The sequence below is a fragment of the Colletes latitarsis genome, chromosome 13, assembly GCF_051014445.1.
Source record: "Colletes latitarsis isolate SP2378_abdomen chromosome 13, iyColLati1, whole genome shotgun sequence".
NCBI classification, from domain to species: domain Eukaryota; kingdom Metazoa; phylum Arthropoda; class Insecta; order Hymenoptera; family Colletidae; genus Colletes; species Colletes latitarsis.
The window spans coordinates 9,897,350-9,924,180 of NC_135146.1; the positions used below are offsets into that span (position 1 = coordinate 9,897,350).

Genomic DNA, 26,831 nt, shown 5'->3' on the forward strand with positions numbered 1-26,831 from the left:
AAATAGAATTAGAATGTAATTGAATAGCATAGAATAGAATAAAAAAAAGAATAGAAATAAAAATAGAATAGAATAAATGATTGAATTGGATAGAATCGAGTATGAATTGCAATAGAAATAAAATATAATTGAATAGAATAAAATCGAATAAGAAATGGAATAGAAATAGAAATAGAATATAATTGAATAGTATAGAATCGAATAAGAAATGGAATATAATTGAATAGAATAGAATCGAATAAAAAATGGAATAGAAATAGAAATAGAATAGAATGGAATAAGAAATGGAATAGAAATAAAAATAGAATAGAATGGAAAAAAATAGAATATAATTGAATAGATAGAATCAAGTAAGAAATGGAATAGAAATATAATATAATTGAATAGAATAAAATCGAATAAGAAATGGAATAGAAATAGAATTAGAATATAATTGAATAGCATAGAATAGAATAAAAAAAGGAATAGAAATAAAAATAGAATAGAATAAATGATTGAATTGGATAGAATCGAGTATGAAATGCAACAGAAATAAAATATAATTGAATAAAATAAAATCAAATAAGAAATGGAATAGAAATACAAATAGAATATAATTGAATAGTATAGAATCGAATAAGAAATGGAATACAATTGAATAGAATAGAATCGAGTAAGAAATGGAATAGAAATAGAATTAGAATATAATTGAATAGCATAGAATAGAATAAAAAACGGAATACAAATAAAAATAGAATATAATTGAATAGAATAAAATCGAATAAGAAATGGAATAGAAACAGAAATAGAATATAATTGAATAGTATAGAATCGAATAAGAAATGGAATATAATTGAATAGAATAGAATCGAATGAAATGGAATAGAAATAGAAGTAGAATAGAATGGAATAAGAAATGGAATAGAAATAGAAATAGAATAGAATGGAATAAGAAATGGAATGGAATAAAAATAGAATATAATTGAATAGATAGACTCGACTAAGAAATGAAATAGAAATAGAATTAGAATATAATTGAATAGAATAACATCGATTAAGAAATGGAATAGAAATAGAAATAGAATATAATTGACTTAGATAGAATCGAATAAGTAATGGAATAGAAATAGAAATAGAATATAATTGAATAGAATAGAATCGAATAAAAAATGGAATATAATTGAATAATACAGAATCGAATAAAAAATGGAATATAATTGAATAGTATAGAATGGAATAGAAATAGAAATAGAATAGAATGAAATAAGAAATGGAATATAATTGAATAGTATAGAATGGAATAGAAATAGAAATAGAATAGAATGAAATAAGAAATGGAATATAATTGAATAGTATAGAATGGAATAGAAATAGAAATAGAATAGTATGGAATAGAAATAGAAAGAGATTATAATTGAATAGAACAGAATGGAATAAGAAATGGAATAGAAATAGAAATAAAATAGAATATAATTGAATATTCTATTTTTATAATATAATTATATTCTATTTCCGTTCCATTTCTTACTCGATTCTAATTGAATAGAATAAAATCGAAAAAGAAATGGAATAGAAATAGAATAGAAATAGAAATAGAATAAAATTGAATAGCATAGAATGGAATAAAAATGGGAGTAGAAATAGAATATAATTGCATAGAATAAAATCGAATAGAAAATGGAATAAGAAATGGGGTAGAAATAAAAATAGAATAGGATGGAATAACAAGTGAATTTGAAATAGAATAGAATCAAATAACAAATAGAATAGAAATAGAAATAGAATGTAATTGAATAGAATAGAATCGAATAAAGAAAGGAATTGAAATAGAATTGGAATAGAATGGAACAGAAATAGAAATAGAAATAGAATAGAATGGAATAGAAATAGAAATAGTATAGAATAGAATAGAATACGAAATGGAATGGAAATAGGAATAGAATATAGTTGACTAGAATAGAATCAAATAAAAAATTAAATAGAAATAGAAATAGAATAGAATGGAATAAAAAAGTAGAATCGAAATAGAATAGAATCTAATAAACAATGGAATAGAAATAGAATAGAATGGAATAAGCAATGGAATAAAAATATAATACAATTGAATAGAATAAGATCTAATAAGATATGGAATAGAAATAGAAATAGAAATAGAATAGAATACATTAAGAAATGGAATGGAAATAGAAATAGAATTATAGTTGACTAGAATAGAATCAAATAAAAGATGGAATAGAAATAGAAATAGAATAGAATGTAATAAAAAATGAAATAGAAATAGCATAGAATCGTGTAGAATAAAATAGAATGGAATAATAAAAAGAAAGTCCGTGGAACGTCTAATTGTTAAGAACATTGTGGAATTGATAAATTTTTATTTTCCATCGATACTTTTCCCTGCAATACTAATACTTTCTTCGCTCCTTGCATCATGTTGACGCGTTTGAATGTGTTGATCAACAACCAAATTAGTAACTCGGAATTTATTCATCAACTCTAATAATTTTAACGTGTCGAGCAACTAATTTTTTAAATTCTTATCAAATAGAAATACGTTAACAACTGAAACGAGCAAATAACAAATATGGCGGCTAGGAAAGTCGAATATTGGTTCTATTGGAAAACTTTATCAATACATATTCATAGTTTTTACGATTTTATATACCGTCTAATGGTCCACTATGTTTTCATACCATCAATTATAATAATTTTAACGTGTTGAGTAACTAATTTTGCAAAATCTTATCGAATAGAAACACATCATATGACTGAAACGAGCAAATAACAAATATGGCGGCTAGGAAAGTCGAATATTGGTTCTATTGGAAAACTTTATCAATACATATTCATAGTTTTTACGATTTTAATTCGTCTAATGGTTCACTATGTTTATGTACGATCAATTGTAATAATTTTAACGTATCGTGCAACTAATTTTGCAAAATCTTATCGAATAGAAACACGTTAACAACTGAAACGAGTAAATAACTAATATGGCGGCTGGGAAAGTCGAATATTGGTTCTATTGGAAAACTTTATCAATACAATTTCATAGTTTTTACGATTTTATATACCGTCTAATGGTCCACTATGTTTTCATACCATCAATTATAATAATTTTAACGTGTTGAGTAACTAATTTTGCAAAATCTTATCGAATAGAAACACGTCATATGATTGAAACGAGTAAATAACAAATATGGCGGCTAGGAAAGTCGAATATTGGTTCTATTGGAAAACTTTATCAATACATATTCATAGTTTTTATGATTTTATATACCGTCTAATTGTTCACCGTGTTTTCATACGATCAATTCTAATAATTTTAACGTGTTGAGTAACTAATTTTGCAAAATCTTATCGAATAGAAACACGTTATATGACTGAAACGACTAACAAATATGGCGACTAGGAAAGTCGAATATTGGCTCTATTGGAAAACTTTATCAATACATATTCATAGTTTTTACGATTTTATATACCGTCTAATGGTCCACTAAGTTTTCATACGATCAATTATAATAATTTTAACGTGTCGAGTAACTAATTTTGCAAAATCTTATCGAATAGAAACACATCATATGACTGAAACGACTAACAAATATGGCGACGGAAAATCAAAGATACCATTTTTTTAAGTTTTATTGGAAACTCCTATCTATTCAATTTCATAGTTTTTACGATTTCATACTGCCTAACAGTTCACTGTACTTGGCGATGAGCTAATTGGAAAGAATCTCAGCTATTTTAAAATAATAGCTTTACGTTCGTGATAATTCTCTGGCGCTCGTCAGATGAAACAATAAACGTATCGCTGAACTTCCGCCTGTTCTGTTCGAATGAATCTTTTGTTATACACAATCTGGATAGAACATTGAAATATTTCTATCGATAGGAAGCGTGTTTTTCATCCATTTTTTTTGTTAAGTAGTTTGTTTTTTTTTTGGCGCGATGTTTAAAAATTTGTTGAAGAATGTAAACATATTTCGTTTATTTTTTCATAGAAAGAAATTCTAAAATTGTTTTAATTCATTTAAAATTGTACGAAAATCGTCCATCTTGGATAGAATTTAATTTGACCATTTTCATTGGCATAAATGGTACAAAAAAATCAGCCTATTTAAGAGTTATTGAAATTTTGAAGTTGTTTTCAATAAATACACAATAATGAGCAAATTGATGTTGCTATTATTATTGAAGAGTTTATTGAAAATCTCTAAAAACTTGTATTATGTAAAATTGAATATATTTTTAGTAGGAAGCCATTTTTGTCACGTTTTTCTTTGGCGCGATATTTAAAAATTTATTGAAGAATGTAAACATATTTCGTTTATTTTTCCATAGAAAGAAATTCTAAAATTGTTTTAATTCATTTAAAATTGTACGAAAATCCTCCATCTTGCATAGAATTTAATTTGACCATTTTCATTGGCATAAATGCTACAAAAAAATCAGTCTATTTGAGAGTTATTGAAATTTTGAAGTTGTTTTCAATAAATACACAATAATGAGCAAATTGATGTTGCTATTATTATTGAAGAGTTTATTGAAAATTTGTAACAATTTGTATCATGTAAAATTTGATATTTTTAGTAGGAAGCCATTTTTGGCGCGATATTTAAAAATTTGTTGAAGAATGTAAACATATTTCGTTTATTTTTCCATAGAAAGAAATTCTAAAATTGTTTTAATTCATTTAAAATTGTACGAAAATCCTCCATCTTGGATAGAATTTAATTTGACCATTTTCATTGGCATAAATGGTACAAAAAAATCAGCCTATTTAAGTGTTATTGAAATTTTGAAGTTTTCATTAAATACACAATAATGAGCAAATTGATGTTGCTATTATTATTGAAGAGTTTATTGAAAATTTGTAACAATTTATATCATGTAAAATTTGATATTTTTAGTAGGAAGCCATTTTTGTCACATTTATTTTTTTTGGCGCGATATTTAAAAATTTGTTGAAGAATGTAAACATATTTCGTTTATTTTTCGATAGAAAGAAATTCTAAAATTGTTTTAATTCATTTAAAATTGTACGAAAATCCTCCATCTTGGATAGAATTTAATTTGACCATTTTCATTGGCATAAATGGTACAAAAAAATCAGCCTATTTAAGTGTTATTGAAATTTTGAAGTTTTCATTAAATACACAATAATGAGCAAATTGATGTTGCTATTATTATTGAAGAGTTTATTGAAAATTTGTAACAATTTGTATCATGTAAAATTTGATATTTTTAGTAGGAAGCCATTTTTGTTACATTTGTTTTTTTTGGCGCGATATTTAAAAATTTATTGAAGAATGTAAACATATTTCGTTTATTTTTCCATAGAAAGAAATTCTAAAATTGTTTTAATTCATCTTAAATTGTACGAAAATCCTCCATCTTGGATAGAATTTAATTTGACCATTTTCATTGGCATAAATGGTACAAAAAAATCAGTCTATTTAAGAGTTATTGAAATTTTGAAGTTGTGTTCAATAAATACACAATAATGAGTAAATTGATGATACTATCATTATTGAAGAGTTTATTGAAAATTTGTAACAATTTGTATCATGTAAAATTTGATATTTTTAGTAGGAAGCCATTTTTGTCACGTTTTTTTTTGGCGCGATATTTAAAAATCTGTTAAAAAATGTAAACATATTTCGTTTAGTTTTTGATAGAGAAAAATTCTATTTAAAATTGTACGAACATCCTCCATTATGAATAGAATTTAATTTGACCATTTTCATTGGCATAAATGGTACAAAGTGTTATTGAAATTTTGAAGTTGTTTTCAATAAATACACAATAATGAGTAAATTGATGTTACTATCATTATTGTGTAAAATTTATTATCATGTAAAATTTAATGTTTTCAGTAGGAAGCAACCGGAAATTAAATTTCGACATCGTCTAACAATAACAAGAACGATATATTTATAATATTTCCCGATGCTTGGGAAAGCCAGTCATAACAGAAAACGAAGCCAAAGGTTTTTACGTTTTTGCGCCGTGCATCATTGTAGGAATAAGCATTAAAATAGATCGTGTTCACGCTTATTTAACAAACAGGGGCAAACCGTAGTTACATACAGGGTGTTCCCCATTTTTCTGTAGACACTTTTTTGCAAGTAAACACAATGTTCTGAAAAAATTATTTTCGGTTGCGGGGGTCAATTACAATCCCTTTTGGTGAATAGAAATACCCCCGAAATCCTACCCACTTTCGAGAAAAAAATTCAAGTAGGTGTGAAATTTTTTGACAAAATTAAAAAATTTCAAATCATACTAAAAAAATTATATATAGTTACAGGGCTCAATTACAAGCATTTTTGGTGAATAGACATACCTGTGACTTTCTACCCACTTTCGAGAAAAAAATTCCTTACCAAAAACATTACTGGAAAATGGTTCCCTAAAATTTTATGCATATTTTTAAAACGTCATAACTTTTGAACGGATTGAAGGATTCTAAAGTTTCAAAATGCAAACAACGCGTATTTTGATGCAGAATATGTAGAAATTCCAAAAATATCCGAACAGTTGTTCCTTAACCCAAAAAATTAGAAAAACCCCATAAAAATGGTCCAATTTTCAAACAGTCATAACTCCTATAATAGTGGATATATTTTAATGAAACTTTTTTTTGAAGTAGAGTTCATGGATGCCTACAAAAAAGTATTAGACAACTTTTCCGTAGAACGTCAAATAAATTTATTAAAAATCAAAAACGAATTCTTAATCAAAATCGACAGAGGGTCGGTGCCTAAATTTTTCGGCGAAAAAAAATTTCAAATCATTCTGGAAAAATTATTTTCAGTTATGAGGGTCAATTACAATTATTTTTGGTCAATAGACATACCCCCAAAATCCTACCCACTTTCGAGAAAAAAATTCAATATGGGCGGAATTTTAGACGTTAATAACTTTTTAACGAAGCCTCCATCAACAAATTAATATTCTTGATTTCCCTCTTATTTTGGCCTCTAGAATCTCTCATTAAAATTTTAGTGGTGGTTCATTATATAATTCAATTTTTTAATTCAACTTTCTAAATATCAATATTAAATATAAAATTAAAATTTAAAAAAAGTAAAGAAAAGCTAGTCTGTTATATGTTTAACAAAATAAATATTCGTTCAAAAATAAATATAATTACAAGAAAACAGAACTTAACAAGTAAAATAAAAATAAATAAAATAGATTGCAATTAATAGTAAAATAGAAAAGAATTTTTAAAATAAGGAAGTCTTTGGGGTCGTTTGGAGGCCCCTTTCGAAAGATAAAAAATTGACCTTGTAAATAAGCAACGAAAGTTATAATGAACGAATTATAATGGAGGATTTTAATGTTTAAAAAAACAAACTACGCGTATTTTGATGGGCAATATGTACAAATCGCAAAAATATTCCAAAAGTTGGCCCTTGACCTCGCAAAATAAGAAAAACTTCATAAAAATGGTCAAATATTCAAACAGCCATAACTCCTATAATAGTGAATATATTTCAATGAAACTTTTTTCTGAAGTAGAGCTCATGGATACCTACAAAAAGGTATTATCCAACTTTTCTCTACAGTGTCAAACGAAATTACTAAAAATCAAAAACGAATTCTTAATAAAAATCCATAGAGGGTTGGTGCCTAAATTTTTCAACAAAAAAAAAATTTCAAATCGTTCTGAAAAAAATATTGTTAGCTGTGAGGGTCAATTACAAATATTTTTGGTGAATAGACATACCCCCAAAATCCTACCCACTTTCGAGAAAAAAATTCAATATGGGCGGAATTTTAAACGTTAATAACTTTTTAACGAAACCTCCATCAACAAATTAATATTCTTGATTTTCGTCTTATTTTAGCCTCTAGAATCTCCCATTAAAATTTTAGGTGTGGTTCATTATATAATTCAATTTTTTAATTCAACTTTCTGAATATCAATATTAAATATAAAAATAAAATAAAAAAAAGTAAAGAAAAACTAGTCCGTTATATGTTTAACAAAATAAATATAATTACAAGAAAAACAGAACTTAACAAGTAAAGTAGAAATAAATAAAATAGATTGCTATTAATAATAAAATAGAATAGAATTTATAAAATAAGGGAGTCTTTGGGGTCGTTTGGAGGCCCCTTTCGAAAGATAAAAAATTGACCTTGTAAATAAGCAACGAAAGTTATAATGAACGAATTATAATGGAGGATTTTATATACGTAAAAAAGAAACGAATCGTGGAATCCGTGGGTCGAAAAACAGCCGTAGATTCCCGAGACTAATCGTCGCCCAAATGTTTCGAAAGGTTTTGGCCAGCTGTCCACTATATCCGTTATTCTGCTGTAATCTAATACGACCCAGAAGTATCATTGGTGGCTCGGGTCACGAGAAGGGGAGGGTGTGATGTAGAGATTTTGCGGACGATGTAGATATATTCGGAGGAATTTCATAGCAAAAATAACTGCGGTAGACTACCGGTGGCTGCCTCACTGAGAATCCGAAACTTTCATAAGATAAACGCGCGATTCGTCCCTGTTTCTCCTCCTTTTTCGATTCTTCGCTGCTCTCGACCATGTTTCCGGCCATTAAGGGGTAAACCAACTGTAAAAACCTGAAATAAAGCATTCTTTTGGGACTTTTCTTTTGGATGGGTGGAATGGTAAGATTAACCATGTCGTTAAGTGTTAAAAAAAAAAATATTTATTATAATATACTGTAAAATTATGATGGTGGAGCTATTCTTGCTGATCTCATCCATGTTTCTGGCTATTAAGGGGTAAAACCAACTGTAAAAACTTGAAATAAAGCATTCTTTTGGATGGGTGGAATAGTAAGATTAACCATGTCGTTAAGTGTTAAAAAAAAGAATATTTATTCTAATATAGTGCAAAATAACAATGGTGGACCCATTCTTGCTGATCTCATCCATGTTTTTGGACATTAAGGGGGGCAACATCACTGTAAAAACCTGAAATAAAGCATTCTTTTGGGATTTTTCTTTTGGATGGATGGAATAGTAAGATTCACCATGTCGTTAAGTATTAAAAAAAAGAATATTTATTGAAAAATAGTGTAAAATTATGATGGTGGAGCTATTCTTGCTGATCTCATCCATGTTTCTGGCTATTAAGGGGTAAAACCAACTGTAAAAACTTGAAATAAAGCATTCTTTTGGATGGGTGGAATAGTAAGATTAACCATGTCGTTAAGTGTTAAAAAAAAGAATATTTATTCTAATATAGTGCAAAATTACGATGGTAGAGCCATTCTTGCTGATCTCATCCATGTTTCTGGCTATTAAGGGGTGAGATCACTGTAAAAACCTGAAATAAAGCATTCTTTTGGGATTTTTCTTTTGGATGGGTGGAATAGTAAGATTAACCATGTCGTTAAGTGTTTAAAAAACGAATATTTATTGAAAAATAGTGTAAAATTATGATGGTGGAGCTATTCTTGCTGATCTCATCCATGTTTTTGGCTATTAAGGGGTGAGATCACTGTAAAAACCTGAAATAAAGCATTCTTTTGGGATTTTTCTTTTGGATGGGTGGAATAGTAAGATTAACCATGTCGTTAAGTGTTAAAAAAAAGAATATTTATTATAATATACTGCAAAATTACGATGGTGGAGCCATTCTTGTTGATCTCATCCATGTTTCCGGCCATTAAGGGGCAAAACCAACTGTAAAAACCTGAAATAAAGCATTCTTTTGGGATTTTTCTTTTGGATGGGTGGAATAGTAAGATTAACAATGTCATTAAGTGTTAAAAAAAAGAATATTCATTCTAATATACTGCAAAATAACGACACTGGAGCCATTCTTGCTGCTCTCATCCTTGTTTGTGGCCATTAAGGGGCAACACCACTGTAAAAACCTGAAATAAAACGTGTTTTTGTGATTTTTTTTGGGGGGTGGATGGAAAAGTAAGATTAACCATGTTGTTAAGTATTAAAAAAAAGAATATTTATTCTAAAATAGTGCAAAATAACGACACTGGAGCCATTCTCGCGAGGCGCGTTGAATTTGAGGCGTTCTACGTAACTTAGTGTAACTGATGCAAATTTGAATCTGGAAAAAAATAAAAAATTTTGTATTAATCTACACTAGTATAGTTAGAGAAATACGCAGGGAATTTTTGAAATATTAATTTTTGTGCGATTGGTGAGCATTTGCGCCTCGCCTCGTGATCTAGAATATGGAATATTTTCCAAGATAAATTAATAATGTAACCAATTATATAAACTAATACACAAGTCAGTTCTGCATATTTCTCTCAATGACTATAATTCGTGGTTACACGATAGAAAATGAACAATTTCGAAAAGTGGGTTAGGAATTACTATCGTTGAATTAAAAGATGTTATATTTCTGTTGAATTAAAAGATTGAGCAATACTATTCTAAAATAAATCTAAAAAAAATTTGGGAAAAATTTTAATGGGGAATTCTAGAGGCCAAAATAAGTCGAAAATCAAGAATACCAATTTGTTGATGGAGGCTTCGTTAAAAAGTTATTAACGTTTAAAGTTGCATCTGTAAATCGGCAACCTGCGCAGAGCTGTGTGCGCGTGATAGTGATTCCCACTCACAAGACTCGCGACTTTAAACGTTAATAACTTTTTAACGAAGCCTCAATCAACAAATTGGTATTCTTGACTTTCGTCTTATTTTGGTCTCTAGAATCTCCCATTAAAATTTTTCCCACAAGTAACTGAACACCCTGTATGTACACCCATGGGAAAAATTTTAATGGGGGATTCTAGAGGCCAAAATAAGACGAAAATCAAGAATAGCAATTTGTTGATGGAGGCTTCGTTAAAAAGTTATTAACGTTTATAGTTGCGCCTGTAAATAGGCAACCTGCGCAGAGCTGTGTGCGCGTGATAGTGATTCTCACTCACAAGACTCGCAACTTTAAACGTTAATAACTTTTTAACGAAGCCTCCATCAACAAATTGCTATTCTTGATTTTCGTCTTATTTTGGTCTCTAGAATCCCCCATTAAAATTTTTCCCAGGGTTACCGAACACTCTCTATAGTCATTCTGTTACGAAAATAAAACTTGTGGATCGTGATCCAGAATATGGAATATTTTCCAAAATAAATTAATAGTATAACCAATTATGTAAATCATTGCACAAGTCAGTTTAGCATATTTCTCTCGATGACTATAATTCGTGGTTAGACGAAAATGAACAATTTCGAAAAGTAGGTTACGAATCGCGATCGTTCCACTGTTCGAGAATGTTTGGTTATTCGATAGGTATCCAAACCGTAAGCAATCACTTGATCACGAGTTTCGCCTCGTTATTTTGGAACTCGTGCCAAGAAATATGCTCGACCTTATAGAGGCTGTGGAAACTGTAAAATTCGAGGAACCAGCATCCCCATCGATCACACTCGAATTTATCACTGTTCCTAACATGTTCTGCAAACCAAACAAAACCTATCTCTTCACACTTTAACGTATCTAAAAATTCTATTATCTGTTTAAAATGGTAATTAATTATCGTCGAAGAGATTCTGAATTTAGACTTGGTCAATTGGTTGGAATTAACTATGCTACTTTTCTGGGACTATGTATTTTCGCACCTTCGATCTTCAGAATTATTCGCGAGCCAATAAGGGCGAGCACGTACAATTAGTTTTTGGCAAAATTTCGAAACCGACGGTCACAGACGGTGAATTAATGTTCGATTAGTCGAACGATCGTGTCCAGTTGCCAAACAGTAATTATACTAATGCCTTATTTGTTTGTTTGCTCGAACCAATCCTTTGCCATAGTATGACGTGTCTGTTGGACTTGAAAATTTTTATATTTAACATTCTATATCAGTGTTTAACTAATTTACTTAGTTAATAGTCATTGATTTAACAAAGTTTGCTAAAATCAGTATGATAATGAAAAGGTACGAGGGTCTTTCGATAAGTCCTTAGAGTTCGACTTGAAAATTTTTATATTTAACGTTCTATATCAGTGTTTAACTAATTTAATTAGTTAATAGTCATTGATTTAACAAAGTTTGCTAAAATCAGTATGATAATGAAAAGGTACGAGGGTCTTTCGATAAGTCCTTAGAGTTCGACTTGAAAATTTTTATATTTAACATTCTATATCAGTGTTTAACTAATTTACTTAGTTAATAGTCATTGATTTAACAAAGTTTGCTAAAATCAGTATGATAATGAAAAGGTACGAGGGTCTTTCGATAAGTCCTTAGAGTTCGACTTGAAAATTTTTATATTTGACATTCTATATCAGTGTTTAACTAATTTACTTAGTTAATAGTCATTGATTTAACAAAGTTTGCTAAAATCAGTATGATAATGAAAAGGTACGAGGGTCTTTCGATAAGTCCTTAGAGTTCGACTTGAAAATTTTTATATTTAACATTCTATATCAGTGTTTAACTAATTTAATTAGTTAATAGTCATTGATTTAACAAAGTTTGCTAAAATCAGTATGATAATGAAAAGGTACGAGGGTCTTTCGATAAGTCCTTAGAGTTCGACTTGAAAATTTTTATATTTAACATTCTATATCAGTGTTTTACTAATTTACTTAGTTAATAGTCATTGATTTAAGAAAGTTTGCTAAAATCAGTATGATAATGAAAAGGTACAAGGGTCTTTCGATAAGTCCTTAGAAAAAGATAGAAAAGCAAATTATTTTGGGTAGATTTTTCTGTTATTTTTTTAACATAATCTCTTTTTAATTCTACACTTTTCCGAGTGTTTATCCAATTTTTTTAACCCCTTAACGTTCATGCAGGAGACTGACTGCTTTGAGAAACGATATTTCTTTAATCTAATGGTTGAAGGGACGATAATATTTCTTTTCTTTCAAATTATACGTTGGATACAACATTGGAAGTAACAAAAACTGTATTTTTAGAAACAAATTCAATAAAGAAGACTGATAATTCTTTGTTAATCTGAAAAATATGAGCGTTAAGGGGTTAAGTCGTCTAAAACTCAAGTCACTGGTTGACTGTAGGGGAACCCCCAAGTAAAACTTGACAGTGTTTGAATAGTTTTTCATTTTTAATAAATTTATTTGACGTTCTACGGAAATTTTGTCTAATACTTTTTTGTAGGTACCCATGAGCACTACTTCAGAAAAAAGTTTCATTGCAATATATTCACTATTGCAGGAGTTATGGCTGTTTGAAAAGTGGGCCACTTTTATAGGGGTTTTCTCATTTTATTGGGGTCAAGGAATAACTTTTTCAATATTCTTAGAATTTCTAAATATTCTTCACTAAAATACGCATTATTTGCATTTTGAAACTTTAAAATCTTCTAATCCGTTCAAAAGTTATGACATTTTAAAATTACGCTTTAAATTTCGGGGAACCATTTCTGGCCTCAGATTATATTTTCGGTAAGGAATTTTTTTCTCGAAAGTGGGTAGAATTTCGGGGGTATGTCTATTGACCAAAAATGATAGTAATTGACCCTCACAACTGAAAATAATTTTTCCAGAATGATTTGAAATTTTTTTTCACCGAAAAAATTTAGGCACCAACTCCCTGTCGATTTTTATTAGGAATTCGTTTTTTATTTATAGTAATTTTGTTTGACGCTCTACAGAAAAGTTGTCTAATACTTTTTTGTAGGTACCCATGAGCACTACTTCAGAAAAAAGTTTCCTTGCAATATATTCACTATTGTAGGAGTTATGGCCGTTTGAAAAGTGGGCCACTTTTATAGGGGTTTTCTCATTTTATTGGGGTCAAGGAATAACTTTTTCAATATTCTTAGAATTTCTAAATATTCTTCACTAAAATACGCATTATTTGCATTTTGAAACTTTAAAATCGTCCAATCCCTTCAAAAGTTATGACATTTTGAAATTACGCTTCAAATTTCGGGGAACCATTAGATTAAATTTTCGGTAAGGAATTTTTTTCTCGAAAGTGGTTAGGAATTCACAGTATGTTTATTCAATAAAAAAGATTATAATTGACTCCTGTAACTAAATATAATTTTTTTAATATGTTTTGAAATTTTTTAATTTCGTCGACAAAATTTGTCTAGTTACTTAATTTTTTTCTTGAAAATGGTTAGGTTTTCGAGGGTATGTTTATTCACCAAAAATGCTTGTAATTGACCCCTGCAACTATATATAATTTTTTTAGTATGATTTGAATTTTTTTAATTTTTCGAAAAATTTCACATATTCTCGAATTTTTTTCTCGCAAGTGGGTAGGATTTCGGGGGTATGTTTATTCACCAAAAATACTTATAATTGACGCCAGCAACTATATATAATTTTTTTAGAACGATTTGAAATTTTTTTTTTCGCCGAAAAATTTAGGCACCAACTCCCTGTCGATTTTGATTAAAAATTCGTTTTTGATTTTTAATAATTTTGTTTGACGCTCTACAGAAAAGTTGTCTAATACTTTTTTGTAGGTACCCATGAGCACTACTTCAGAAAAAAGTTTCATTGCAATATATTCACTATTGCAGGAGTTATGGCCGTTTGAAAATTGGACCATTTTTATGGGGGTCTTCTAACTTTACGGGGTTGAGAAATACCTTTTCGGATATTTTTGGAATTTCTACATATTCTGCATCAAAATACGCGTTATTTGCCTTTTTAAACATTAAAATCCCCCAATCCGTTCAGAAGTTATGACATTTTCAAGACACACTTAAAATTTTGGAGTGAACAACAAAACTATTTATCAACTTGGCTATTATACTTAACATACATACACAAAACAAGGTTGAGAAACACTGTTCTATATCGTTGATTGCTAAGTCTGGGTTAGGTACAAAACTACAATTCGAATAGAACAACAAAACTATTCATCAACATGACTATTATTATATTTAACATACATATACAAAACAAGGTTGAGAAACACTGTTCTATATCGTTGATTGTTAGCTCTGCGTTAGGTATAAACTACAATTCAAATAGAACAACAAAACTGTCCATCAACTTAGCTATTATACTTAACATACATACTCAACAAAGGTTGAGAAACACTGTTCTACATCGTTGATTGTTATTTTTCAGTTTTCTGAGTTAGTTATAAAACTACAATTCGAATGGAACAACAAAACTGTCCATCAACTTGATTATTATAATACACAAAACAAGGTTGAGAAACACTGTTCTATATTGTTAATTATTAGGTCTGGGTTAGGTATAAAACTACAATTCAAATAGAATAACAAAACAGTCCATCAACTTGACTATTATTATATTTAACATACATACTCAACAAAGGTTGAGAAACACTGTTCTATATCGTTGATTGTTAGGTCTGAGTTAGTTATAAAACTACAATTCGAAAAGATCAACAAAACTATTCACCAACTTGGCTATTATTATATTTAATATACATTCACAAAACAAGGTTGAGAAACACTGCTTTATATCGTTGATTGTTAGCTCTGAGTTAGTTATAAAACTACAATTCGAATAGAACAACAAAACAGTCCATCAACTTGACTATTATAATACACAAAACAAGGTTGAGAAACACTGTTCTATATTGTTAATTATTAGGTCTGGGTTAATTATAAAACTACAATTCGAAAAGATCGACAAAACTATTCACCAACTTGGCTATTATTATATTTAATATACATTCACAAAACAAGGTTGAGAAACACTGCTTTATATCGTTGATTGTTAGCTCTGAGTTAGTTATAAAACTACTATTCGAATAGAACAACAAAACAGTCCATCAACTTGACTATTATAATACACAAAACAAGGTTGAGAAACACTGTTCTACATCGTCGATTGTTATTTTTCAGAAACCAGATAACCAAATAACTAGCTAAAAAAAAAAGGCGAACATGTCGGCGCAGAGGGGGATGTTTGTGAACAAACAGTTCAACTCTCCAATAAATTTGTACTCGCCTCAAGCGATACAAGAAACTCTGGACAGGCAGACTCAAGTCTTGGCGAACGGTGCTGTCGGGTAAGCAGACTGAAAAAAATACAAATTTTACCCACCTAACCCAGACTCTAATATCTTCATTTATTTAATCAACTTATTCATAGCCTCATACGTTTTTTCCGACTATTTTAAATAGTATCGCTTCGACAGCGCCCCCCATTAGGGGGTGCCTTACATTTTCAAGTGTCACAATCCAGAGTGGGGGGGGGGGGGCGTAAAAAAAACTGTTGGCTGTAGAGCTCAATATATATATTGTTATAGGAAATATATATCTTTGAAGTATGCTATAATTTTGCACACACCCTCCTAAAAGAACCTCATCGAAGTAACCTCGATCTATGCCTACGTATTTGTGAATGATACGTCTTTATCGCTAAAAATTGCCCAAAATAATCCCCAACGCAAGAAAATAAAGACGTCATGCGCTACCATTTTGTCTGATAGCGCATGTTCGAGACTCTAACATCGCAAATGGTATCAGAATGTAGGGATCCTGTGTTTGGTAAGACGTTTGGCCCCACGACCACCCTAAAAATTGCCTAAAATAATCCCCAACGCAAGAAAATAAAGACAGTAGGCGCAACCATTTTGTCTGATAGCGCATCTTCGAGACTCTAACATTGTAAATGGATCCTGTGTTTTGGATAAGGCGTTTGGCCCCGCGACCACCCGAAAAATTGCCTAAAATAATCCCCAACGCAAGAAAATAAAGACATCATGCGCTACCATTTTGTCTGATAGCGCATCTTCGAGACTCTAACATCGCAAATGGTATCAGAATGTAGGGATCCTGTGTTTGGATAAGACGTTTGCCACCGCAACCACCATAAAAATTGCCTAAAATAGTCCCAACGCAAGAAAATAAAGACTACCATTTTGTCTGGTAGCGCATCTTCGAGACTCTAACATCGTAAATGGATCCTGTGTTTTGGATAAGACGTTTGGCACCGAGACCACCATAAAAATTGCCTAAAATAATCCCCAACGCAAGAAAATAAAGACTACCATTTTGTCTGGTAGCGCATCTTCGAAACTCTAACATCGTAAATGGATCCTGTGTTTTGGATAAGACATTTGTCACCGCAACCAGCGTAAAAATTGCCTAAAATAGTCCCAACGCAAGAAAATAAAGACATCATGCGCTACCATTTTGTCTAGTAGCGCATCTTCGAGACTCTAACATCGTAAATGGATCCTGTGTTTGGATAAGACGTTTGGCACCGCGACCACCCTAAAAATTGCCTAAAATAGTCCCAACGCAAGAAAATAAAGACTACCATTTTGTCTGATAGCGCATCTTCGTGACTCTAACATCGTAAATGGATCCTGTGTTTTGGATAAGACATTTGTCACCGCAACCAGCCTAAAATTGCCTAAAATAATCCCCAACGCAAGAAAATAAAGACAGCATGCGCTACCATTTTGCCTAATAGCGCATTTTCGAGACTCTAACATTGTAAATGGATCCTGTGTTTTGGATAAGACATTTGTCACCGCGACCAGCCTAAAAATTGCCTAAAATAATCCCCAACGCAAGAAAATAAAGTCAGCATCCGCTACCATTTTGCCTAATAGCGCATCTTCGAGACTCTAACATCGTAAATGGATCCTGTGTTTTGGATAAGACGTTTGCCACCGCAACCACCCGAAAAATTGCCTAAAATAGTCCCAACGCAAGAAAATAAAGACTACCATTTTGTCTGATAGCGCATCTTCGTGACTCTAACATCGTAAATGGATCCTGTGTTTTGGATAAGACGTTTGGCCCCGCAACCACCCTAAAAATTGCCTAAAATAATCCCCAACGCAAGAAAATAAAGACAGCATGCGCGACCATTTTGTCTGATAGCGCATCTTCGAGACTCTAACATCGCAAATGGTATCAGAATGTAGGGATCCTGTGTTTGTAAGACGTTTGGCTCCGCGACCACCCTAAAAATTGCCTAAAATAGTCCCAACGCAAGAAAATAAAGACTACCATTTTGTCTGATAGCCATCTTCGTGACTCTAACATCGTAAATGGATCCTGTGTTTTGGATAAGACGTTTGGCCCCGCGACCAGCCTAAAAATTGCCTAAAATAATCCCCAACGCAAGAAAATAAAGACAGCATGCGCTACCATTTTGCCTAATAGCGCATCTTCCAGACTCTAACATCGCAAATGGTATTAGAATGTAGGGATCCTGTGTTTGGTAAGACCTTTGGCACCGCGACTAGCCTAAAAATTGCCTAAAATAATCCCCAACGCAAGAAAATAAAGACAGCATGCGCTACCATTTTGTCTGATAGCGCATCTTCGAGACTCTAACATCGTAAATGGATCCTGTGTTTTGGATAAGACGTTTGGCACCGCGACCAGCCTAAAAATTGCCTAAAATAATCCCCAACGCAAGAAAATAAAGACAGCATGCGCTACCATTTTGCCTAATAGCGCATTTTCGAGACTCTAACATTGTAAATGGATCCTGTGTTTTGGATAAGACATTTGTCACCGCGACCAGCCTAAAAATTGCCTAAAATAATCCCCAACGCAAGAAAATAAAGTCAGCATCCGCTACCATTTTGCCTAATAGCGCATCTTCGAGACTCTAACATCGTAAATGGATCCTGTGTTTTGGATAAGACGTTTGCCACCGCAACCACCCGAAAAATTGCCTAAAATAGTCCCAACGCAAGAAAATAAAGACTACCATTTTGTCTGATAGCGCATCTTCGTGACTCTAACATCGTAAATGGATCCTGTGTTTTGGATAAGACGTTTGGCCCCGCAACCACCCTAAAAATTGCCTAAAATAATCCCCAACGCAAGAAAATAAAGACAGCATGCGCGACCATTTTGTCTGATAGCGCATCTTCGAGACTCTAACATCGCAAATGGTATCAGAATGTAGGGATCCTGTGTTTGTAAGACGTTTGGCTCCGCGACCACCCTAAAAATTGCCTAAAATAGTCCCAACGCAAGAAAATAAAGACTACCATTTTGTCTGATAGCCATCTTCGTGACTCTAACATCGTAAATGGATCCTGTGTTTTGGATAAGACGTTTGGCACCGAGACCACCATAAAAATTGCCTAAAATAATCCCCAACGCAAGAAAATAAAGACTACCATTTTGTCTGGTAGCGCATCTTCGAAACTCTAACATCGTAAATGGATCCTGTGTTTTGGATAAGACATTTGTCACCGCAACCAGCGTAAAAATTGCCTAAAATAGTCCCAACGCAAGAAAATAAAGACATCATGCGCTACCATTTTGTCTAGTAGCGCATCTTCGAGACTCTAACATCGTAAATGGATCCTGTGTTTGGATAAGACGTTTGGCACCGCGACCACCCTAAAAATTGCCTAAAATAGTCCCAACGCAAGAAAATAAAGACTACCATTTTGTCTGATAGCGCATCTTCGTGACTCTAACATCGTAAATGGATCCTGTGTTTTGGATAAGACATTTGTCACCGCAACCAGCCTAAAATTGCCTAAAATAATCCCCAACGCAAGAAAATAAAGACAGCATGCGCTACCATTTTGCCTAATAGCGCATTTTCGAGACTCTAACATTGTAAATGGATCCTGTGTTTTGGATAAGACATTTGTCACCGCGACCAGCCTAAAAATTGCCTAAAATAATCCCCAACGCAAGAAAATAAAGTCAGCATCCGCTACCATTTTGCCTAATAGCGCATCTTCGAGACTCTAACATCGTAAATGGATCCTGTGTTTTGGATAAGACGTTTGCCACCGCAACCACCCGAAAAATTGCCTAAAATAGTCCCAACGCAAGAAAATAAAGACTACCATTTTGTCTGATAGCGCATCTTCGTGACTCTAACATCGTAAATGGATCCTGTGTTTTGGATAAGACGTTTGGCCCCGCAACCACCCTAAAAATTGCCTAAAATAATCCCCAACGCAAGAAAATAAAGACAGCATGCGCGACCATTTTGTCTGATAGCGCATCTTCGAGACTCTAACATCGCAAATGGTATCAGAATGTAGGGATCCTGTGTTTGTAAGACGTTTGGCTCCGCGACCACCCTAAAAATTGCCTAAAATAGTCCCAACGCAAGAAAATAAAGACTACCATTTTGTCTGATAGCCATCTTCGTGACTCTAACATCGTAAATGGATCCTGTGTTTTGGATAAGACGTTTGGCCCCGCGACCAGCCTAAAAATTGCCTAAAATAATCCCCAACGCAAGAAAATAAAGACAGCATGCGCTACCATTTTGCCTAATAGCGCATCTTCCAGACTCTAACATCGCAAATGGTATTAGAATGTAGGGATCCTGTGTTTGGTAAGACCTTTGGCACCGCGACTAGCCTAAAAATTGCCTAAAATAATCCCCAACGCAAGAAAATAAAGACAGCATGCGCTACCATTTTGTCTGATAGCGCATCTTCGAGACTCTAACATCGTAAATGGATCCTGTGTTTTGGATAAGACGTTTGGCACCGCGACCAGCCTAAAAATTGCCTAAAATAATCCCCAACGCAAGAAAATAAAGACAGCATGCGCTACCATTTTGCCTAATAGCGCATTTTCGAGACTCTAACATTGTAAATGGATCCTGTGTTTTGGATAAGACATTTGTCACCGCGACCAGCCTAAAAATTGCCTAAAATAATCCCCAACGCAAGAAAATAAAGTCAGCATCCGCTACCATTTTGCCTAATAGCGCATCTTCGAGACTCTAACATCGTAAATGGATCCTGTGTTTTGGATAAGACGTTTGCCACCGCAACCACCCGAAAAATTGCCTAAAATAGTCCCAACGCAAGAAAATAAAGACTACCATTTTGTCTGATAGCGCATCTTCGTGACTCTAACATCGTAAATGGATCCTGTGTTTTGGATAAGACGTTTGGCCCCGCAACCACCCTAAAAATTGCCTAAAATAATCCCCAACGCAAGAAAATAAAGACAGCATGCGCGACCATTTTGTCTGATAGCGCATCTTCGAGACTCTAACATCGCAAATGGTATCAGAATGTAGGGATCCTGTGTTTGTAAGACGTTTGGCTCCGCGACCACCCTAAAAATTGCCTAAAATAGTCCCAACGCAAGAAAATAAAGACTACCATTTTGTCTGATAGCCATCTTCGTGACTCTAACATCGTAAATGGATCCTGTGTTTTGGATAAGACGTTTGGCCCCGCGACCAGCCTAAAAATTGCCTAAAATAATCCCCAACGCAAGAAAATAAAGACAGCATGCGCTACCATTTTGCCTAATAGCGCATCTTCCAGACTCTAACATCGCAAATGGTATTAGAATGTAGGGATCCTGTGTTTGGTAAGACCTTTGGCACCGCGACTAGCCTAAAAATTGCCTAAAATAATCCCCAACGCAAGAAAATAAAGACAGCATGCGCTACCATTTTGTCTGATAGCGCATCTTCGAGACTCTAACATCGTAAATGGATCCTGTGTTTTGGATAAGACGTTTGGCACCGCGACCAGCCTAAAAATTGCCTAAAATAATCCCCAACGCAAGAAAATAAAGACACCATGCGCTACCATTTTGTCTGATAGCGCATCTTCGTGACTCTAACATCGTAAATGGATCCTGTGTTTTGGATAAGACGTTTGGCCCCGCGACCAGCCTAAAAATTGCCTAAAATAATTTCCAACGCAAGAAAATAAAGACACCATGCGCTATCATTTTGCCTAATAGCGCATCTTCGTGACTCTAACATCGCAAATGGTATCAGAATGTAGGGATCCTGTGTTTGGTAAGACGTTTGGCACCGCGACTAGCCTAAAAATTGCCTAAAACAATCCCAACGCAAGAAAATAAAGACTACCATTTTGTCTGGTAGCGCATCTTCGAGACTCTAACATCGTAAATGGATCCTGTGTTTTGGATAAGACGTTTGCACCGCAACCACCCGAAAAATTGCCTAAAGTAGTCCCAACGCAAGAAAATAAAGACTACCATTTTGTCTGATAGCGCATCTTCGAGACTCTAACATCGTAAATGGATCCTGTGTTTTGGATAAGACATTTGTCACCGCGACCAGCCTAAAAATTGCCTAAAATAATCCCCAAACGCAAGAAAATAAAAACACCATGCGCTACCATTTTGTCTGATAGCGCATCTTCGAGACTCTAACATCGCAAATGGTATCAGAATGTAGGGATCCTGTGTTTGGTAAGACGTTTGGCACCGCGACCACCATAAAAATTGTCTAAAACAATCCCAACGCAAGAAAATAAAGACTACCATTTTGTCTGATAGCGCATCTTCGAGACTCCAACATCGCAAATGGTATCAGAATGTAGGGATCCTGTGTTTGGATAAGACGTTTGGCACCGCGACCAGCCTAAAAATTGCCTAAAATAGTCCCAACGCAAGAAAATAAAGACTACCATTTTGTCTGGTAGCGCATCTTCGAGACTCTAACATCGTAAATGGATCCTGTGTTTTGGATAAGACATTTGGCCCCGCGACCAGCCTAAAAATTGCCTAAAATAATCCCCAACGCAAGAAAATAAAGTCAGCATCCGCTACCATTTTGTCTGATAGCGCATCTTCGAGACTCTAACATTGTAAATGGATCCTGTGTTTTGGATAAGACGTTTGGCTCCGCGACCAGCCTAAAAATTGCCTAAAATAATTCCCAACGCAAGAAAATAAAGACACCATGCGCTACCATTTTGTCTGATAGCGCATCTTCGAGACTCTAACATCGTAAATGGTATCAGAATGTAGGGATCCTGTGTTTGGTAAGACGTTTGTCACCGCGACCATCCTAAAAATTGCCTAAAATAGTCCCAACGCAAGAAAATAAAGACTACCATTTTGTCTGGTAGCGCATCTTCGAGACTCTAACATTGTAAATGGATCCTGTGTTTTGGATAAGACGTTTGGCACCGCGACCACCCTAAAAATTGCCTAAAATAATCCCCAACGCAAGAAAATAAAGACTACCATTTTGTCTGGTAGCGCATCTTCGAGACTCTAACATTGTAAATGGATCCTGTGTTTTGGATAAGACATTTGGCCCCGCGACCAGCCTAAAAATTGCCTAAAATAATCCCCAACGCAAGAAAATAAAGACAGCATGCGCTACCATTTTGTCTAGTAGCGCATCTTCGTGACTCTAACATCGTAAATGGATCCTGTGTTTTGGATAAGACATTTGTCACCGCGACCAGCCTAAAAATTGCCTAAAATAGTCCCAACGCAAGAAAATAAAGACTACCATTTTGTCTGGTAGCGCATCTTCGAGACTCTAACATCGTAAATGGATCCTGTGTTTTGGGCAAGACATTTGTCACCGCAACCAGCCTAAAAATTGCCTAAAATAATCCCCAAACGCAAGAAAATAAAAACACCATGCGCTACCATTTTGTCTGATAGCGCATGTTCGAGACTCTAACATCGCAAATGGTATCAGAATGTAGGGATCCTGTGTTTGGATAAGACGTTTGGCACCGCGACCGCCTCAAGTGCCTAACACCTGGGTCCACGTGTCGTTTGACGGACTCGTGTCGATCGTCGTCAGAGAGGCGATGCTGACCGGTTGTTGGTCGATGAATCAGCGGCTCCTGCCGTCATTGCCGAGCCTCTGTTATTTTCAGATGGCCGAATCACGCGAGTTAGAAATAAACCCCGGGGTCCAGAGCCTAGCAGTTGCGCAAACCCCGCGAACGCCATCGTACTTGACTTAGTTTCGCGTTTGGTGGCCTCGGGGTCTGCACGTCGCCGGTTTTCTCGCGGGATTTCCCTTCTGTCGCGTACCCGATCAACATGCTTACCCAAAACAGGTGACCAAACGATACCAATAACCATCTTGCGCTATCGCAAACACTCGGAGGATCGTATTTCCCTCGATTTGCGAACGTTGACGCGGTCGCTGACACCAGTGACCGGTGACCAGTGTGACCAGTGACCGGTGAACAGTTTCGCGAAATTTTATATCTCTGTTCGTTCGAATATCGAGAAAATCTCATTTATTTAACGCTTTACCGACCGCTATTTAACATTCTGATACATAGGAATGTTAAATTGAAACTGTGAAAGTGCTTACTGTATTGTTCGCGTTCTATTATCATAGGGTAATTAAATCTAGTAACATTTTTTATTTTCGTGAGAACCGATTGATACCAGTCGGTATTGTCGGTAACTGTTGGGTGAAAATCGATTAAGTAAAATTTGATATTTGATATCTTTTTTACAGCATTAGAGTTTGATGGAACTTTTCGCCATACAAATTTTCGAGATATAAATATCTTTTTCTGTTACGTTTCGATCGACTTTTGGTGAAATAATAAATGTTACTTCTTGCGTACATTTTTCCCCTGATCTAAAATAAAAACGACATTTTGTTCATAATAATACTACGTATTACATGAACTACCATCCTTCGTAATAATAATTATTTAAACTATGTCCATCGCGTAATTAAATTGGAAATTGCAAGAATTATTTTCGACAATTTTGCATTTAAGTCGTTTTTTAATTCTATCATTATTTCATCCAAAGTCGATGGAAACGTACCAAAAAAAATAAAATTTACATCTTGAAATGTCAAGGAATATACGTGAAAAGCGACGAAAAGTTTTATCGAACTCTTATGCTGCAAAAAAATTGTCAAATATCTCGTTTTATCATTTTACATGAATCTCTCTTAATAGGCTACCGGTCGGTAAAGTGTTAACCGCGTATCTCACGTTGGTAATGTTTTCCACCATAAACCTAGTAATTTTTAGAGGGGTTTCCCCGAAAGTGTATACACGAAAGAAGTTAGATTTCACACAAGAAAGTTTCAACCAATCATTGTTAATCGCGAGTAACAAAGAGTGTTTCTTTCAGAATCGACTTCAATCAGTTAGCCAAGCCGTCGAATTTACAAAACAGTGCGGTTCTACGGATGCTCGAAGAGGAAGAGGCTAGGCAACGAAGCGGCCAGCCGAGTAAGCGAATTCTAATTTACAATCGGTTAATTTTTCGTTTCTTGCGAATTATATCATTAAATGCCTTACTAAAGCTATATCGTCGGAGAAACCATTTCTTTTTCACTATATTTACATTACTCGATACGTTTTTAACTCTTTGCGGCACTCATGTATAGAAATTTTATTGCGTTTTAAGATTGTCGCGATAAATCTTCCGCTTGCAGCAATTGGTGAACCTGTATTGGCATGTTCATCAATGTTGCCAACACAAACGAGCACATTTGTAACATTTGATGAGGATATTACCAACTGCTTTACGTAAATAAGACGAAATGTAAACCTATGCGCGCGCATGCAGCTGTGGGAGTCCCACCATGCATCACGGTGGGACACTTTTGATCCCAGCGTGCCCCAAAGAGTTAAAGAAACAAATGTTTGCGTCAAACATACAATTTCAAACCGTGTACACTTCTAATAATATCTTAAAAATGTATGCTCTGGCTGCCAGTGGCTGGCATAGTTCGCAAGAAACGACTCCGGACGTTGCGTACAGAGTCCAAGATAACATAGAACAAAACAAAGAACCTAATCCAAAGATTTCAGCAACCGAAGCACAAAGTCGCACATTAATCTAACGAAGAAGACTAACAAGAAGCAAATGTTGCAAGCTGCTAATTATGAGCGAGGGAGACTAACACCACTATCAGAAAAGCTGGTTTTGTCTATCAACAGAGAGGTGAACACTAACGTTACTTAAAATATACAGCGGGACAAAAATACAGCACGCTTTGGTAAAACCTCTTCGATGAACCTTGTGTGTTTAATAATACACATATGTTCTCCGTAGAATGTAGAAAGAAATCAACTTAAATGGTACTCAACGTCACAACAATTACAGTTGGACCATATACGTATAGAAAATGTGCTGTCTTTCGGTCCCATAATGTATGCTGTTCTGCGCTTGCTTGATAACAATTGGAGTGCAAGAATCACTTTCCGAAATTTTAACTCTAGTTTGTCATTATAATAGAACATAGAGTTGCAAATATACTAATCGTGTTTCCTTTTAGAGTTACAGATTGCTATTCGCATTGCATTTTTACTCTTTTATTTAATGGATATCAATTGCGTTTGTACGTTTAGTCATGTTCAATTATAAACACTTGTTGTTGTAGTAATATGGATTATTTTAACTCTATGGTATTGGGGGTTGGAGAGTTATTGAAATTTTAAGCTCTCCGTTCCTACCGGTGCCTTGTTAAAAGTCCCAATAGTCTGCGATTGGACCTTGGGAAAAATAATAGCAATAGAAATGTTTGTTTGGAAAGTGCCCCTGTCGAAATTTTTACCTTGCCCCTACCTATCTGTATCAACCCCCACTTTTTGGCCTGTGACCAGGAAAGCTCTAAAATCGGTGGCTAGGTCGTTTCTTCGATAATGAAAGGTACTTCTAGCGTTAGTTGTTGGCCAGTATTCGTTTTGGCAAAGTCGTTTCCTTCTTCTTCGTGTCCAAGTGACTTGTTTTAGAGAATTCGTGTTAAACAACAGTTTCCACCGGGGACAACTTTTCCAATTGTACGTACACCCAACATGCATGCATGACACAAATCCACAGTAAAGTAATGTCAAAAAACAATTGTTTAACATTTCTGTTAAAAGTCTGTCTAATGACAATCGTTTTGTCAAAATCAAACGATGATTATATTGTTTTGACAAGTTTTACGTAGCTTTGTTCGTAAGGATACTTTGGACTTTGAAGTTACGTTATTCTTTTATGTACTGTTGCGTTTGTAGATTTGTTTTTATTTTTAAATTGTGCGTTTATTTCCTTGGTCACGGGTTGATACCACCCAATATTCGTGCTTCCAAAAGAATCTAAGAATACAGCAAGGTCGTACCAAAATCGTGTCAATTCTTCAGCAATAATTGTGTAAATATAAACTTGGCTGCTGCCACTGCGGTGAATAATAATTCGTTTTATTGGCGCAATAACCACTCTTTTCCACGTTTCTTTCAATCAAACATGGGAAAC

General features: G+C 33.7%; 1 protein-coding gene across 2 annotated transcripts in view; it reads left to right on the forward strand.

Annotated features, from left to right (window-relative positions):
* Nucleotides 1–26,831, forward strand: part of LOC143349447 (uncharacterized) — a 36,996-nt gene that overhangs the window by 1,324 nt on the left and 8,841 nt on the right. The window contains exons 2-3 of one of the 2 annotated variants that reach the window (XM_076780719.1): nucleotides 15,753–15,919; nucleotides 24,717–24,817. In XM_076780719.1, coding sequence (XP_076636834.1) covers nucleotides 15,795–15,919; nucleotides 24,717–24,817 — 226 coding nt within the window. In that variant the 5' untranslated portion in view covers nucleotides 15,753–15,794. Of the gene's footprint in view, nucleotides 1–15,752; nucleotides 15,920–23,511; nucleotides 23,669–24,716; nucleotides 24,818–26,831 lie in introns of those variants that run through there. The other variant, XM_076780720.1, reaches the window with a different exon arrangement.